Source organism: Belonocnema kinseyi, chromosome 4 (assembly GCF_010883055.1).
Source record: "Belonocnema kinseyi isolate 2016_QV_RU_SX_M_011 chromosome 4, B_treatae_v1, whole genome shotgun sequence".
NCBI lineage: Eukaryota > Metazoa > Arthropoda > Insecta > Hymenoptera > Cynipidae > Belonocnema > Belonocnema kinseyi.
Window position 1 is genome coordinate 83,458,107 of NC_046660.1, and position 18,901 is coordinate 83,477,007.

At 32.0% G+C, this 18,901-nt stretch overlaps 1 protein-coding gene across 2 annotated transcripts in view; it reads left to right on the forward strand.

Annotated features, from left to right (window-relative positions):
• LOC117171988 (insulin gene enhancer protein ISL-1) overlaps positions 1-18,901 on the forward strand; it is a 61,007-nt gene that overhangs the window by 36,055 nt on the left and 6,051 nt on the right. For both annotated transcript variants that reach the window (XM_033359699.1, XM_033359700.1), the window contains exons 2-3: positions 8,576-8,762; positions 12,082-12,386. In XM_033359699.1, the coding sequence (XP_033215590.1) occupies positions 8,576-8,762; positions 12,082-12,386 (492 nt within the window). The remainder of the gene's footprint in view (positions 1-8,575; positions 8,763-12,081; positions 12,387-18,901) is intronic.

Genomic DNA, 18,901 nt, shown 5'->3' on the forward strand with positions numbered 1-18,901 from the left:
TTGTGCACCTACTAATTACTATAACCAACGTGTAAATGAAAGCACGTGGCTTTAACACCACTGAACTGCGTTGATAGTAGCGGTTTCTAGTTCCTTTTATCAATTTCCACTATTCAGGTCAGCGCATTTCCTGCGACCTTGAACCCGAGGATACTTAGCATATTTCCTTTCATTTCCACGTCTCTGCTAATCTCTAAGGAGATCTTCGAAAACAGAAGCATCGGTTTTCCGTCTACGCTTTTGTCCTAGATCTTCGGGTAATTGAAAGAACACATAGTGGCTTGCGCAGCACACCACTCTGTACGTTCAGCACGAAATCACCAACGCGCTCGCGCCGCATTTTAAGCGAGAGGTTCAATTCCGGTATACTGGGCGGGGACTGGAAACCCTGAATGTGCTGAATGGTCTTAAAAGCACCGCCCATGTGGACGCCCCTGATTCTCTTTTTCACTCTCGGTAAAAAAAAAGATAAAAGAAAAAATTAGGAGGGAGAGAAAAAGAGTGGAATTTAACGTTATACCTTAGCCAGCAATGTTTGCATGATTTAATTCAGCTTTCAGAGATAAAAAAAGAGATTGTAAGCCTGCCATCGTTTTTCAATAATGCCTATTGACCAGTTATCGAATTTATTTGTTTTAACGTCTGTTCTTACCTGAATTACTTTTTTTTATGGTCTTCACGTAGTGAAAAGAAATTAATTAGAGGCATATAAGGGGATATTTAGGAAAAGGGTTGAAGAGTATCAGAGTATTAATAGGCACTATATAAATTCAATCAAGAATTGTTGCTTGTTTTTTCCTTCAAATCATCGCTATTGCAGGCTTCATACTCTATCCTCTATTCCTCTCTTTTTTCTATTTTAAGAGATAATTCCTCTTTTCCCCTGTTTTCAATATTCTTCCCCGTTTCCCCTTTTTTCGTTTCTTCGTCTGAATTAACGTGAACTAAATTAATAGAACCCAGTGAGAAAATCCAAATATTTTTGGTTGATATTTAATTCTCTTTGTTGAAAAACCTACTACATGTAGTACGTTTCTCAACCAAAATAAAATATGCATATTTCGATGAAAATTTTATTATTTTATTGGAAATTCAACTACATATTTTTTTTTAACTTTGTCTGTTTTGGCCGAACATTAAACCGTTTTATTATTTATTATTTATTCGTCATTTGGACAGAAAATTGATCCTAGATTAAAAATTGAACTATTTGGTTTAAGATGCAACATTTTTTGTTTTAAGTTCAATATTTTTGGATTGGAAATTTCATCATTAGGTTGAACATGATACTTTTTAAATAATCTTTTTGGTTGAAAAATAATTTCTTTGTTCAAAATTCGACTATTTTGTTATAAAGTCATCTTTTTTATTAAAAAGTCACCTGTTTTGTTGTAGATTCCTCTTTTTAATAGAAAATTCTATGTTTTGGGTTAAAACTTCATCAATGTTGGTCAAAAAAAGTTATTTTTGTTGTGTTGCTGAAAATTCATTGCTCTTGGTGTAAAATTAATTTTGTTGTTAAAAATTCATCTTTTAAGTTTTAAAACTCAACTATTTTCTAAACATTTCACTTTTCTCAGCTTGAAAACTCACATCTTTTGTTAAAAATTTATTTATTGTGGTTAGAAAATAAATCTGCAGATTTATTGCAGAATTGACTCCATTTGTATGGTTGACGATTCTCTAGTATTTTATTGAAAACTCGTCTTGGTTGAATTCGGTTTTTTTTGATTTACAAGAAATCTCGTTTTTGGTTGAAATAACAAGCATTCCATTTTCCGTTGTGATTTATTTAGTGAAATATTTAACTGCTTGGTTAAAAGTTGAACTAATTTGTTAAAAATTCCTTTTATTGGTTGAAGATTTATAACTTTACTGTTAAAAATTCGTTTTGTTTTCTTGAATCAATTCAACGAATTTTTATTTTTAATTACAATCTTTTTTGGTGAAATATCAAATATCGAGAACATTATCGTTGAGGTGCAAGCATCTTTTTGCACGTTTCCAAAAAAATCCAGAGTATTTAAATAGGTGAAAAGTGAACGTTAAAAAAAAAGGAATTTTTTTCTGATCATCCATAAGTCATCCTTTTCGGGCCCTAAGTGGGTGCTAGCTAACTCGAAATACTGAAAACGATCTTTTAAGTGTCTCATTCTAATATTTTTTTTGTAAATTTCCAAAAAAAAACCAGGGGATTTTAAAGTATAAAATATAAAAAAATGAACTCCATAAAAATGCATTTTTTCCTCATCATCTACTCAGTCTATAGTCAGGAGTTGGCTTGCCTATCAGGATCAACAAATTTTTTAAGTATCGAATTAAAATATTTTATTGTAAATTTCTAAAAATATTGAGGGTCTTTAAAATTATAAAATGTGAAAAAAGAACATTAAAAACAAATACTATTTTCTCATAATCTAAGAGTTTAAAAATAATGTTTAGTGTCAACCATCTCAAATATATTTTGACAAGACCGACTGAATATTAGATTATATCATCCACTCTCTAAATATGAATCGGTGCAAAATTCACTGATTTAAATAGCAGTTAGAAATTTCACTGATTAATCAGTGATTTCGGACTCATTCACTAAGGGGCCGTACTTAAATTACGTAAGACGTTTCTTATCCATTTTTGACCCCCTGCTCTCCCCCTATGTAAGATTTCGTAAGATTCGGTCACCCTCCCCCCCTCCGCCCGAAACTTACGTAAGATTAAAAACTTTGTAAATTACCGTACATTTCCCGGATAACAGGGAAAAACTGGTATGTAAATCAAACGATTATAATAATTTATTAGTTACAATACGTTAGCACATCGGTCGGAAACGCTTGTTTACCAAATTTCTATTTCATCAATCGCATGTATCGAGCACGACAATTAACACAAAGCTGGTCGTCAAAACAAATGAAACACGCAACACTGCTATCGATCCTAAGAATCGATCCGTCGTACGATAGTATCGTCAGTAACAATAGTGTCGATTTAATTTATGCCGCTGGAGCTTGAAAATGATGAAAAAGTTATGCTTCAAAATTACTTCTTGAGTTTGCTTCTATATCAGCGAATTTATAATATCCATATTATCTAAAAATATTTTTTATGAATGCATAAAATTTTGGATAATTACAGATGTTTTTTCAGTACAAAATTCACATTTTTTTCCATGCATAGAAAGCAGGTATTTTATTTTTTACGTAAGATTGTCAATGACCCTCCCCCCCCCCCCGTACGTAATTTAAGTACGGCCCCTAATCAGTTCAGTAACACCAGAGTAAATCATGTGAAGCATAACCTCTAAAAAATCAGTGAAATTTCACTGATTCAGATTTGAAGAGCAGATAAGCGCTAGATTAGCTTCTCCAGACTAGCATTTGGCAATACAAAAACGTTTCATTTCTACTCAGCACCATAATAGACCGTCTCGACAGCGTTACGTTTGCGGTTAGGACAACCTATTCTAGCCCCGAATAATTCCCCGGTAATTTTCTAGACGTGAATTTTTGGTTTTAGGGAGTACTTTAAACTGTGATAAATATGAAAATTGTAATTTTTCGTGAATATACAATTACAATAAACAAAGAGGCAACTTATACACTGCATTAAATTATGAAGGTGCGTATACGCGTACCCGTGCAGAAATTGTCCAACCTATTTCCTAGTTCAGATCTGGGCCCGATCGGATTTTCCACATGTGGCCCCAAGGGGGCAGATGATGTGGCTCGCATCAGTGCTACGTCGCGTCGGGTTAGGTTAGACAAGATTATGTCAAGTTTTCTATTATCGTCGTGATACTGTTTTTCTTTCATCGAACTTGAAATGCCAAAAGCAAATAGTAGATTGTGAGTTTGGAGTCACAGAATTGTTGGTGAGATTTTGTATATCCGCAGTAAAGACAAAGGTAAGCTTTAATTCGCTAGTATCAACATCGCAATTCATTTTTAGCTTTTAAAGATTTCCAGCAATGTATTCGAGAAAGCGTCGTCATTTTAACTTAAAATGACGACGCTTTCTCGAATATTCTTAAAATTTTTAAGCGCATTTACTATTTATGTGGATAAAAAAATGTTTTTCAAGCTTTTTAGTATTTTATATTTTGTTGCTGATATTGTGAAAATAGAGATTAGCTTATACCAAATGTAATAATTTCCAGATTAGTAACATTATAGATTAAATGCTTTTTATATTTTCCCGAACATAACCTCACTTTTTATATCTCACTCCACGTGTCCCATGTGTATTAGTCAAACAAAAATCATTGCAAATAAATATTGAGAAGATTCAAAAATATTTATAATTAGAATTCATTTGGGCTTGTGTGTGTAAAAGCTCTAAATTTGAACATTGTTAGTCAAAGCATAATAGTTTTCTTCAAAATGCAAACTCTTCTTGATAAATTCAAGCAATACAAACAGATAATGTAATGTAAGATGTTGAAAATGAGATATAATGTATAATGATATATAATGTAGAATATTGAAAAATTAAAGTGTTGTAAAATGCAAAGTTAAAAAAATATTGATATAAAAACTTTTGAAATTTTACAAATTATAGAAATAAAAAATTATAGGGGCCATGTCTGGGCCAGATCGGGTTCCCATTTTGGATGCCCAGATCTGGGCCCAGTCGGGTAGGGCGTTCCATTTACGGTCTGGCGCTAGACCGATTACCCTATCGGGCACACACTTCCCGATCGAAGTCCGACCGGCGCCACACTAAAATTTCTGCACGGTTATACGTAACCTATTGGCTTTGGACCTTTTGACTTTGAACCTTTCGTTTGGAGTAATGGTTGATACAACAAAAAAGTTTTGCTTGGTTAATCAAATATTTTGTTAAATAAACCAACATTTATTTGATTCAACCAAATTTCCATGTATATTCAAGAAAGTAGTATTTTTCAAGAAATTTTTTTCTGATTGTATAGCCGTTGCCATTTCAACATATAGTAATCGTCTTGGTAACAAATTGCACGCGCAATGTGCACGGCTTTTGGGCATCTTAATAAAAGGCGGCAGTAAGTTTTACTATGCATTTGTTAAAGAAAGCTACTTCGTATAGAAAAACTTACTGTGGTGTAATCTGCCTCAAATGCCAAAAGAGTTTGATAAAAACTAACGCACCCAATAGCATATATGCCTCTTTATCAAATAATGTTAGTGCAGACTGACGGTTTAGACGGTTTAATATGGATAAAAACCGCGTGTTTTTCATGCTCATGTATAAGGAAACATCGATTATATATAGATACAAGTATGTACACGAAAGGTGTAACAATTCTGGCTTTGTCGGCAGATCATTACAACAAGCCATTATCATTAACTAAATACTGAACCGATTTATCACTATCCATATAAAGTATCTTGATATATGTAATCCGAGATGCAATCAATTATAAGAACCAATTCGTTGGTTCTTTTACGAAATCTGGTTATATCATTCGATTTACGTATAAATGCCATTGTTAAAGGTGGGTGTGGTTTTTAAAAGCCTAATGCATACGTGATGGTCAGATATTTTCTATTTTGGGAAATTTCTACATTTTTGTGGAGGACATATGGTTTGGAACAAATTTTTTTTGTTCCTATCAATCTGAATGATTCTTTTACTGAAGAATACGCAGAAAAAAGAACCTTATATTTGACTGAAAACCAAGTTAAATCTACTGATATTCCAAGAACGTATATGGACAACACGACAGTTCAGTAAACGTTACAATTATAGGCAACTAAATATGACTATCATTGATGGTTACCAGTAGCGATTCTCAAGTGGTGCTGACCTGCGGATCAGTAGATTTTCCTGATCCAGTCGCTATTCTGCACAGTTCCTCGGTGCTGGAATTACGAATGATCGTGTCACCTTAACGAATATTATAAAGAGATCTAACTTATGTTAACGGCATAAACTTATAGTTTAGTCAGCACTTTAACTTGTGAACAAGTATTGCTAAAAAATAATTAATAAGTAAGCGCTCGGTTAATTCTTATCTATATTTTCGGATAAATTTATAATTAATCGGTATTTGTAAGTTACAATGATTATAATACAATTAAATTTTTTCACACAATGGGGGACATTCGAAAGCATAAACCTAAGCATGCAAGTCAATTTTCTTAACCGCTATAGACTATTACACGAGTTGCGATCTGTAAAATAATTTCGAAATGCATTTGTAACTGTGGTGGCGAACTTGGGAATGACTTCTGAATACGCGCCCATAACATCGCGACACCCAACAAAAGATCTCGGATTTACCTTAAAGCCATGGAAGTTAGCTGAAACAATTACGAAAAACGAAAACGTCCTGCTCCAATAAACTATCAAGTGTATTACGCGATCTCCCGTGCAGAAATCGCCCGATTTCAAACTTAATATTGATCTGGCCCCTATAGGATTTCCCGGTTTGGCCCTGATCGGTAGAACACTGTGGCCCATACCTGGGCCCGACTGGGCCAGACCGATTTTCTAATGAAACGCCATCTCTATGTGCTCGCAGAACTAGTGCTGCTTGATGTTTTCTGATAGACCAGTGAAATTTGTATACATGCTTCTCGTTTATAATATTCTGTCAATGATTAAAAATGAATAATGCGAGTAAGCCACGTGTTCGAAGGCACCAAACACCAGCCAGTATACCTTTAAGTATAATTACACTCTGCGGGCTCTTTGAAACTAACCTCAAATACAATAATAATTAATTAAATTGTTTTAGGTAAAATTAGTATATTTCCCATTACATGAGTCAAATATTATTATATGATGAAATTTATCAAGTTCTTTCGTTTTCAATTATTATTTAAGAACACAAGATTTTTCGATTTAATGTAGAGTTAGAATTATCAAATCTATTGACAAGAAGTGGATTGCAGTAGGCACAAAATTGTAATTTTTTTAGAAGTGAGAATAAAATATGTGATAGAATCGATTCTGTTATTGAAACTTTGATTCTGTATTTAATAATAAATTCATTACAGACATACATTATGGACAATTTTTCATAACATGAATTTCAGTATCAAGTAGTACAATCAAAATGCAAAATTCAAATTGTGTAGGGATTCCAACAAGAGCTAGTTACTGAACTGCGCATGTGTCGCAATCGGCATCTAATTGGTTTCGCGCTAAGTTTAAAATGCTAAACAAAGTTATTTTTCTTTTTTATTATAAACAATGACATTTCAACTTATAAAAATGTCCATTAGGTCGAAATTAATAATTAATAATACAAATTAATTAAATGCATATTCTGTAAATAATATTTAAAATAACCAGAAATATTTAATTCAAAACTTTTCATTTTTGTTTAAAAGTTGTTTCGTCTATATTGCTTCTTGACAGACGTGAAAAAATAAAACAATATAATAAATGATAGCTCAATTTTTCGGCGAAAATATTATCTACAACCACCTTCTCGAATTTCTCAAGAAGTAATGCAATTGACAGAAAACCGAAATTCTTTACTGTAAAATGTTAATAAATCGTAAATCATACGTTATTTCCCGCTTATTTTCTTTGGAAGCATTCGAAAATGTCAAGTAGTAGGGAATATTTTTGAGAAAAAAGTTTTTCCAATTTGTTAAGAATTTTTATAGACAAAATTTTTTTCAAGAAATTAAAATTGTTGATTAAAATATTTATGGTTATCATCCATTTTTTTTATGAGAAACTAAGCTTTCCTTCGAAACTGATGCCATCTACAATAATCTTACGTTTCTCGAAAGTATAATTAAATTTTGTAGTCTGAAACCTCTTCTTTTCGTACATGTCGTACTTTAATGTTAAATTAAAATAACTTAATTGGAAATTCAAAATATTAAGGTGGCCTTCGAAAGGAGAGGACCATTCGATAGTTTCGCGTTTACTTACATTAAATCTCCATTCATGGAATTCACGAATGGATTTTAATGAGACTTATCGTGTACCGATCGGGTTTCCCGATCGGTTGTCCCGACCTGGCTCCGATTTGGGCGTGTGTTTCATCCGCGATCTGGCCCCGACCAGGATTTCCGATCGGGACCCAATCTGGACTGGTTGAAATGATCGACATTTCTGCACGGGCATTTCTGCACGGGCTGTGAAGAAGTTGTGCCATCCAAAATTTTGTTAATTTTTATAAAACCCCTTCATTACTAAGTGGGAATGTTGTGTAATGTGACGATTGTCACAGAAATATCAAACAAGAAATGTTTTTTACGTGATGCAATCCATCCATTGCCTATATTGCACGGTGAATTCACCCGGTGGTCCGCACAGATAGGTTGCGTTGTTACGACTTTAGGGACGAGCTAATGAAACTGAAGTTCGCAACGTTTACGACAACGAAAATATTTTTTTTATAAAAAGCTAGCTAAGCAAACCAGTCAGATCGGTAGCATGTACCGATCCTTCGGTAAAGTACATTGCGCCAATATTTTACTAAAGGCAAACCATTAAATTAACCTTAATTTCATTGTGATATTTACGAAATGCTAAGTGATTTTAACATTTTGCCCCCCTTATTATAAGCAGTTTATACTTTTATTACGATTATGAATGTGTAACGAAAAATAAAAATAAAAATTTTGTTTTTCAGAAAGCAGAAGTTCGCTTTGTGTTGGTTGCGGGGGTCGCATTCACGATCAATGGATCTTGAGGGTGGCGCCCGATCTCGAATGGCATGCTGCGTGTCTAAAGTGCGCAGAATGTCAACAGTTTTTGGATGAAAGCTGTACCTGTTTCGTTCGCGATGGCAAAACTTATTGCAAACGCGACTATGTTAGGTAAGTAATAATAAAATTTGCTAATAAACATGGAATCATTCAAGACAAATTTATTCTAGATTTTTATTTTAGCGAATAGTATTTTCGAAATCCTTATAAATTGTACGATTGAACACTGCTTATAACAAAAAATTTCTAATGCTCATACCATATTAATTCCCATTCGAACTAATGTTGAAAACATAAAAATGAAACAAAAAAGATAAAATCAAATTGATTGAACTATATTACTCAACAATTTGTAATATCGTATATAAATATTTTCAAATTCTTAAACTACACAGAGAAAAAGATATCGCACAATGATATCGCAAAAGCTCTGTATTGAAATAAAGCGCAATATGATAAGGTACAAGAGGGTTCCGGAGCTTTTTATAAAAAGCTATAGGATATTATAATGCACTAACATCGCTTGGACACTACTAGAACCCTCGTATATATATATAATATAATAAAATAATAATATAAATAAAATCTGGCAATCTACGATATAACGATTTTACGCTATCATAATGTGACAATTGCGATATATAGCGCAGGAACTACGGTATATATTGCAATTCTTGCGATATCGTTTTCTCCGTGTATAACCTTCAGGGGCGCCATTACACAACTTTCCCACATCCCATTTCCACTTTCTATATTTCACTTTTCACCTGTCATGATTTTTCGTGATAAGTGACGTTTCAAAATTCAGTGGTGACGTGTGGTGTAAATTTTTTTTAATTTATCATTTTATATAGGTGAAAAGTGGGACGTGGGATGTAGAAAAATTACGTAATGGTATAAATAATCAAAACATGAACGAATATTCTAAATAATATACAATTTCTAATGTAAATAATTTAAAAACCGTATTATAGAAATTTTCAAATTTTTAAATTGACATCGTAAAAATAAACAATTTCAAATCGGAACATTTTAAGGAGGGAACCTGTGTAACAGCCTGAAAATTAGGATATTTTTTGGGAAATTCGGGGGGATTAAAATAATAACGAATCTTTCAAAAACTTTTTTGATTTACTCAGGCACCCCTGAAGTATAAAACAAACGTAATTTCAGCATGATAGACCAATAATATTTTAATTTATAAGGGCGGTTGTACGAATGTCCAAATTCGATAGGGATCCTAAGTTAGTCGGAGAAATAAAAACAAAACAAAAAACATTAAAATTTCACAAAATGGCGGCCATTTGAAAAAAATTCGATTTTTAACCAAAAATTTGCTTCAATTTGTCTTTAAAAAAATTTTTGAAACAATTGTTTTTCGAACTGCAAGTGGTTCACCGATAATTAAAATATTTCAGCAATCTGTATACGCAAATTTAAGTCAATCGGTCAAATAATTTTTGAACTATGAGTCGGGCAATTTTGAAAAATTTGAAATCGAGAAAAACGTGACAATTGTCTTAAGAGTTTCAATCGTTACTCGACCATTCCGGGAGCATAAATTAAGCCCACTTCTTCGTGGATCTGATTTATTTCCAAAATCATATTTTTTCGATATTGCTGATTAGCTGCAATTTTTTTTACTTGCACGTAGCTACACCTTGTGTGGGTTCGATCATGGCCTGACCGGCAGTGCGCTGTTTCGGGGATAAGGAACGCAGGTACGGCTCTGGGATTCCACCCTTAAATATTGTAAAATTCTAAATTAATTAAAAATATTGTACACGATTAAAATTGGAATAGTTTCACATCGCATAAAAACTGGTAACTTTTAAGAACATTTAAAAGTGAATTTGAAGTTCAAAAACACTTATTAGAATTCCACTGCTATAAACTAGAAACCATAGAAAATTACCTTATTGAAATTGACTAAATTAAAGCTTGAAAATAAACAAATTTTCTAATTAGGAATAAGAGAATAACGAAAACATGAAAGATATACATACATATTATATATATATTAGAAAATTATCTATGAATTTTTAAAATTTTTAATCGGAATATTCTAAATATTGTATAACATTTGAAATTTCTAATTGGATGAATTTCAAAAACGGGATTACAGAAATTCACAACTGTTAAAATTTGTCACCGTTAAAAATAAAAAATTTCGAATCAGAATATTCTAAATTGTAAAATTCTAAACTTAGTTTTAAATTGTATATATGATTTCCAAATTTAAAGAATTTAAAATCGTATAAAATTTGGTAACATAAAAAAAATTTTTTTAATGAATTTAAAGCACAAAAAACTAACTAAGATTCCAAATTAGAAGCACTCAATTTATATTCCGGTCTGAATTGATTAGTTTTTATTTGAAACTTATATAACTTTGCAACATATTAATTCTAGAAACTTTAGAAATTTAGAATTTTAAACATTTTTAAAGCAAGTTTTGGGGTAAAGTTTAAAGTATTCTAAGCATGATTTATTAGATGCGTGCAAAAATTAAAATTATTAGTGATTTTGAATTTTCAAAATTAAAACTTTCTAAAACCTGAAAAAATATGTTTTAACTGCGAACTGTTCGGAAGTAAATCAGTGCATATTTTAGAAGTTTAATATTTTTAAATTCAATTAGATAATCGTGATAATGTAAACTATTATAAATTTAAACGTTAAAATTATAAATTGTTTCCTGAAGCATGCTTCATCATTATATCAGTTTTCTAAAAAATGGATCAATTTTCAAATTTCAAAACAATACGATTTGGAGCCGTTAGAAATTAAATTATACTTACGTACACGGATTGACTTACAAAATGACAAACACCAACATGATGGTCAGTCGCGGATTTGGATTAAAAACCTTCAAACTCTCGTGCAATTCTCTATATTTTTTCTGAAGCAAAAAAAGAAACGTCATTGTGGATCAGCATTGATGCAAACATTTTTTGCGCATGACACAATGTTTATTTGAATTGATCCGTCAGACGTCGAGAAGCTCGGACGGGAACTCGACGCGCATATCCGGCTGAAATTCCAGAGTTGCTACACGAGTTTGAAAAAAAATAATTCCGGAACGACATGCGAGTGACGCGAACGAGTTTGTTGTTCCTGTCACATTCAGTCAAAAACAACCATTGAACGCCTTTTTCTTGCAACCACGTGGGTGTTCCGCACCGTTTACGAATATTGCAAAACCTAGCATCATCGATTAAAAAAGTCTCGATTACAACGTAAAACTATAAACTAAATCTTCCTGAATTATATGTATTTGTAACTATCATTTTTTAAATCCTGAAATTCAATTTCAGTAATTATATCACTAATTTGAAAGATTTTATATGAAATTCCAAAGTTATAAATGGCAGAAAAGAAAATAGTGTAGTAGAATTGGGAGAATTTCATTTCAATTGTATTCTTTCAGGTTATTTGGTACCAAGTGCGATAAGTGCAGTCAGTCCTTCAGTAAAAACGACTTTGTGATGAGGGCGAAAAGCAAAATCTACCACATCGATTGTTTTCGATGTTCAGCTTGTATGAGACAACTTGTCCCTGGAGATGAGTTTGCTTTGCGACATGATGGACTTTTCTGCAGGCACGACCACGATGTCTTAGAAGGAGAAAAACTCTGTTCTGGACCCGGAGGTGTGCCCGGAAATGAAAATAACAATAACGCTACTCTAACCAACAACAATCATCACCTACATCCGAATGATGGATCCATGTCTGGTGAGCCTTTAAGCCTCAAAATTGAAATTAATTGCAAAAATATAATAATAATAATAATAATAATAATAATAATAACCCTCAGTGGCTCAGGCGTTTAGGCGCTCTGACTTCAGGTTATAGAGTCCCGGCGTTCGATCGCTGAGTCGGTACATCTGGAAATTTTTCTATATACTTTTACCATGCAGGTTCTGGTGTTTAGCCCCCGTATCTTGCACTTGAATGCAACCAAGTCCATGGATGATGGGGTAAAAAACCAAACTTGCACAATATGTCCAATCAAGGCTACTGCTCTTATCAGATCACTTGGTTGCTTTGAAAAATGGTGTCCCGTGACTGATGATATACACCCGGCACAGAAAAAACTGGGGGTTCACTAAAGTTGCGGCTCAAATAAAAGTTGATATCGTTTAGAACTTGAGCTCCAATAGATACATGTAGAGAGCGAATAGGGTTCATCTTCATGAAGTTATTTCCATCGGAATTCCATTAAATTTGTGCCTTAAGTTTAAAATTATGTTATTAATTAAACAAAATGTCGAAGTAGGCAAAGCGAAAAATAGGTTCTTTTATACAAGGGCTCAATTTCAATTGGGATCCTTTAGAACACCACAGTAAAAAAAAAGGAACAATTTTGTTGCAGAGAATTTTGCTCCAACGATCATTTGACTGTAGGAATCATAATGATCAGTCCATTCGGATCAGTTTGATCTTATTTTTTGGTTCATTTTCCAGACTAAACAAAATGGCCGCCAATTATTGGCGCTGGTATCATAACGACATAACCTAAAATGGTATCTACCCGCACGCGAATGAGAACTACATTTAACAGGTGATATTTTCTAATATCAGATTTTGTTATTTTTTTAACTTTTCAAGTACACTGCACGATCAGAAACCATAAAAAGCTTGCATATGAGATAAAGTACTGCAAGAACATCAGCCATAGCTTGGTTTGACTTCACACATGATCCCGAATCAGATCATTATGATCTCAAAAGTAGATCATTCACTCCGGTCGATCGAAATGCTGTTGAATTCGATATAATTTTTGTTACGTATAAAAATGATATTGATTTCGGTATCATTCTGAACACGTTTTTTACTGTGACCAACTGAGGTATCATCTTTAGAGCTTATTTATTGTTTTGGGTTCCTATTCAGCAAGTGGGATTTATTTTTGTTGCAGCTCCTTTGGAACCAAAAATGGGTTCTAATGGAAACCCCAGTTTTTTCTGTGGGGCAGACCCATATAGATTATTTAAACTTACAACTCTAACAAAAATGCTTTTGACATATTGGGCTGTAAACACTTTAAGCCTGAGCGAAAAATGAGCTTCCTCATTTTTATAATTCAATGATTGTTCTATCATATTAATAATTAATTTATCGAATTATTCATTCTGATACAAGCATTTGATATACTGTGTTATACTGTCGTGCAAATTACCATTATCACTAATGGGAAATTGGCTGGGATTAAGAGGCTTAAAATAGTCTGACCAATTTCGTGTAAGGGTTGATTGTGTAACAAAGGAGACCTTTGACCTCTTTGTGTTGTGTTAGGATAAACAAACATAATCATCAGGTGTTGATAATTGAAGTTATTAGTACCGCTGAAGTTTAGTCAGCTTCCCTTGATAATTCTTGGATTTTGGGAGCTTAAAGTGGACACAGCCACGTGACCATACATAATATACGAGAGGGAGGACAATGTCCACTACCATTGATGAATACGATTCTATAATTTTAACTCTTCTCGTTGTATATTTAATACTGAGAATAGTTTTTTATTATAATATTTTGGAGGAAGATCCATTATGAACTTTGCAGAACTGCTCTTTTTATACAATCTGAAGGTATATAATTTTATTCCAAATATCTCAATTCGACTATCCACAAGTAAATTAAAACATATAAATGCTATGAAGAAGGTTTTTTGAAACATTTAATTATTCAAAAATGCTAAGCCATAACTTCTCTCTAGAGTTTGTGAGATTTTTTTGCAAATTGTGTCATAATAACAAATTTTACGAAATTGTCTCAAGTTAAGAGAATTATAATTTTCATTAAAAAAATAACTTGGCAAACAGGTTCTGTAAAATTAAGAAAAAAATACATATGTCAATTTTAAAATACTATTGATCCACAATTACTTTTAAACCAGCATAAACATCGTTTACTTCACTCTAAATTTGAATCTGTCATAGGTGACTGATACGAAGTCCATTTGGACGTATTCAAGTAATGCGGATTCGACGGCTGAAAAATGAGTCAATCTGATCCATTGATGATATCAGTCATTTTATATTAACCAATCTGTTAAATTTCCCACTAAAACCGTTAATTTTCAAGCAAAAGTAGAATAATTATATTTTCAATTAAACAAAATTAATTTTCAACAAAAGAGATGAATTTTGAATTTAAAAAAATGAATTCTCATTGAAAAATGTAATAGTTGATATTACAATAAAAAATTAATTTAATTTGAAATCAAAAACAGTAAACAGTTGATACATCTACCAAAAGGTCTTAATTTTAAATTATGAACAGTGGGATTTAACAAAAATATCATCAACTTTAAACCAAACATAGAATAGTTTCAATTTTAATTAACAAAATCAATTTTGAACCAAAAAACAAATTAATTTTGAACAGAACACAATAAAACTTTGAGACTGTGCTGGTTTTCAGGCTGATTAAGTTGAGGAATTATTCAGATAGAGTGCTGTTTCAGATGAAAACTCTTTTATTTGTACACGTCTGTGTGACCACCGGATACTCCCAGCAACTCCTTTTACTACTACTTGCGGCGTGGCGTCAATTCTCAGAAGAACTATATCAGGGGGCCCTATCTCAGAGTTTCACTTAATTCAAATTTCACTAAAAAGATGAATTTCCAATAAAAATGATGAATCTATAACAAACAAACGAAATATTTCTAAACAAATATTTCAACCTTGAAATTTAAAAATAAAATGAATTTTCAACCAAAATGATTAATTTTCTACCAATACAAACGAACTTTTAACCGAATAAGCGAAAGTTCAACCAAATTGTTTAATTTTCAACTGAGCATGATCAATTTTCAACCAAAAATTGCAAGCTTTATTTTCTAATTTAAAAAATTAATTTTCATTAAAATTAGTTTTTTTCAAGTCATTAGTTCAATTTTAAACTGAAGAAAAGAATTATCAACACAAATGATGAATTTTCAACAACAACAAAATTAATTTTTATGAAAGTAGTTCAACTTTCAACCAATTAGTAAAATTTCCAGTAAAGGAAGATGAATCCTCAACCAAAAATGTAACAGTTGATATTTCAGCTAAAAAAGATTTAAATTTTAAATTTAAAACAATTGATATTTGAACCAATAATAATTTTAATTTTTAATGTAAAACAATTTTGATTTAGTCACAGTTTTACAATTTTATTACAGCAGACAAATCATACTGTTCGGTTGACTTAAAATCAGTCATTTTAAGTGACAATTTGATTCAGTCAGCATTATTGACAGATTCATTTCGTGACCCTAAAACAATAGAATGATATCTCATTTTTTTGCAACAACGAGCTTATGACACCAAAAGGCAATCACTTCGCGCCATTGTAATCTTATTGTAAAATATACATTGTATAAATAGGTTAAAATTATCAAATTAAATATACACAAGAAAAATGGTAGAACTGCAACGTGGTGTCTATCTGCCACGTTGTCAGATTTAAATCATACAAACAAACAAAAAAACGACAATGAGTACAAAATTCAAGAAGTTTACCAAAGTCAAAATAATAAAAGGTTTATGTATATTGCAACGATTAATTTAAGCCGTCAAATTTTGATAGATTTAAATTTAGAATAGACGATGCACAACATAAAAACTATTAAAAAAACCGTAATAAGTTTTATGGGAAACAGTTTCTTCAATTCTTGGTAAGAAGAGATTAATATCGAAAGTGAGCAATAAACAGATTTAAAACCTGCCTTAATGGTTTTATTCCTCACGGAAATAATATTTGCCGACACAATAACGTTGGTAATTCATTATATTAAATTAAAGTTTTTAACTTCTACTAATTATTGTAAGATCTCTTCTAAAAATATATACGGGGCATTCCATTCCATATGAGCGCATTGTACAAAGAAAATGTTTTTCGACTTTCTCTAAACAGCGGTAAATTATAGTATTTTAGGGCCCTATAGTAGGCGAAAAACCACAAGCCACCATATTGTATGCACATCAAAATATGTGGGTGGGGGAGGGGGGTAGTTGTTACTATTAGGTGTGCCGAAAATCTTGTCAATGAAATGATATTGCGTCAAAATCCAGCCTGATAAAGTTCGCAAGCAGCCAGTTCGAAACGTAATTTGATAAACTTGACGATTACTCAGAGAAATTTTTACTTGTTTTAAAAGGAGTATTTGAAAGTACATTTTTTAAACAAACACGATCTTTAAAAAATAAAATAGTGCAAAAAAATTGCACGAAAAAGCTTAGAACGAATTATTTTCTCTAAAAAAAACTGATTTTAAAAAGAAATACTGAAGAAAATCAATTTGTGCAGAATATAATCAAAAAATAATTCTGAAAAATAATAATAATAAATAATTGCACAAAAAGAGTTAAAATAAGAGATGTTATAATATATCTGTCTATAATTATTCATAATTGAAAAAGGGGGAAAGAAGATATAGAGACTATCTCTCTATCTCTAATTCCTTATTATTTATCTCTCATTTTATACTATACCAGGATCCAAAATGTTTCAAGGCCTTTTAGGCGTCCTCTTTAGGGAAATTTTAATAGGAAACTAATAGGGGTCATTTGTAATTTATGTTAATTATTAAAGAATCATTAAAATTATTTAAATTTTCATCTTCAATATTTCTGAGAATTGATTTACCTTAAAAAGAATTTCAACTTTAAACTTGCGACACAAAGAATCTTTGGTTTAAAGGCACTCCATGGTTCGCATCCAGGCTGGATGCGAACCATGGAGTAACTTTAAGCAGAATTGTTTTCGACAATCTTCACGCAATCTGCGCATCAGCCAAATAATTCCGTTTTTGTCAAAATAAAACGAATTTTTAAAACAGTCACATTTTCGATCAAATAGATGAAGCTTTAACCAAAACAGTTTAATAAATTGGTGAAACTTTTATACAAACAGACGAATTCTCAACAACAATTGAATTTTCAAACAAATAATAAAATTTTAATTAACAATATAAACACCAGGACTAAGCCACTGAAAAATTGAAAAAAAATATAAAGAAAATAAATTACTAACAATAATATTATTTCACGGTGGCTTCGAAACTTAATTTTACAAATTTCTCCCTGCCCAATTTGTCATTTTCTGTGACTATTAATCAGTAAAAATCAGTACAAATATTCACTGACTCACAATGCATTTTCTCTGATGAAAATAGCTAGAAATGGGCCACTGATTAAAGAAATCAGTAAGGATATTTACTGAAAATCAGTGAAATCTAATTGATAACAATTCAGAGAATATATTCATATATAGACTGAAGACATTCGGAATTTTAATTTTCAATTTCAAAATGCCACAGAAAGGGCATATATTTTTTAGAAATCCCTACCTCGTATAAAATGGAATGTCCTATAGGCTATAGTCATATACACCCAGAAAAATGTTTGTTTCAACCAAACAAACATTTGCTGGGACCTATAACAAAGGTCGAATTTTTTTGATTCCAACAAAAGTTTTTTGAATTAAATAATGGTGTATTTGAATCAAATAAGTTTTGTTGTAATCAAACCAATTTTTGTTTTAATCAATTAGATATTTGTTTGACCCTGTATCAAAGAAAGAATTTGTTTGATTGAAACAAACATTTTTCTGAGTTTACAATAGCATGCATGTATCCCATACAGTATTGTGCATCTTCAAAAATGTAAAATCTTTATTTTCCTTTTCCTCTCGCGATAATTTCTCATATCAACAAGTTCTTTACCATTCTGTTAGTACTGGAACGTCCGGTAGCCGGACTTGGAGCAACTAAGAACTAACAGTTTGGTCTTATAATTTGGCAGTGAAATCGCTACAAAGAAACGAGACGGGATGCCGCACACGCTGATACATAAAGTTCAGACTGGTTCCACCTTGTCGACAGTAGTGGTTTGACGAGTCCTTTACCATTGCCAGAGAGAAGGTGTCAAATGTAACACCATCCCGCCAACTACTGTGGCACACAGCGACGCACGACTTTTTCTTTTACTATTTCTCATTAGTAAGAAATCCTTTATACGCGAGCGCCGTATTATCCTCCTTAACGATCGACCAAGAACCAAGAGATTATTTTCATTCAAGTAGACAGAGATGATACTCGAGATAGGATTTCTCAGATACCGAAGTGGATTTTCGAGAATTCTCACTCTTTCGATCATCATGTTGAAATTATCATGCTTGGGCACGAAACGATTGGAATTTTTTCTTCTTTGAAAGGTTTATAGTTCTTTACAGCGATTGAAAAACGAGCCAAGATA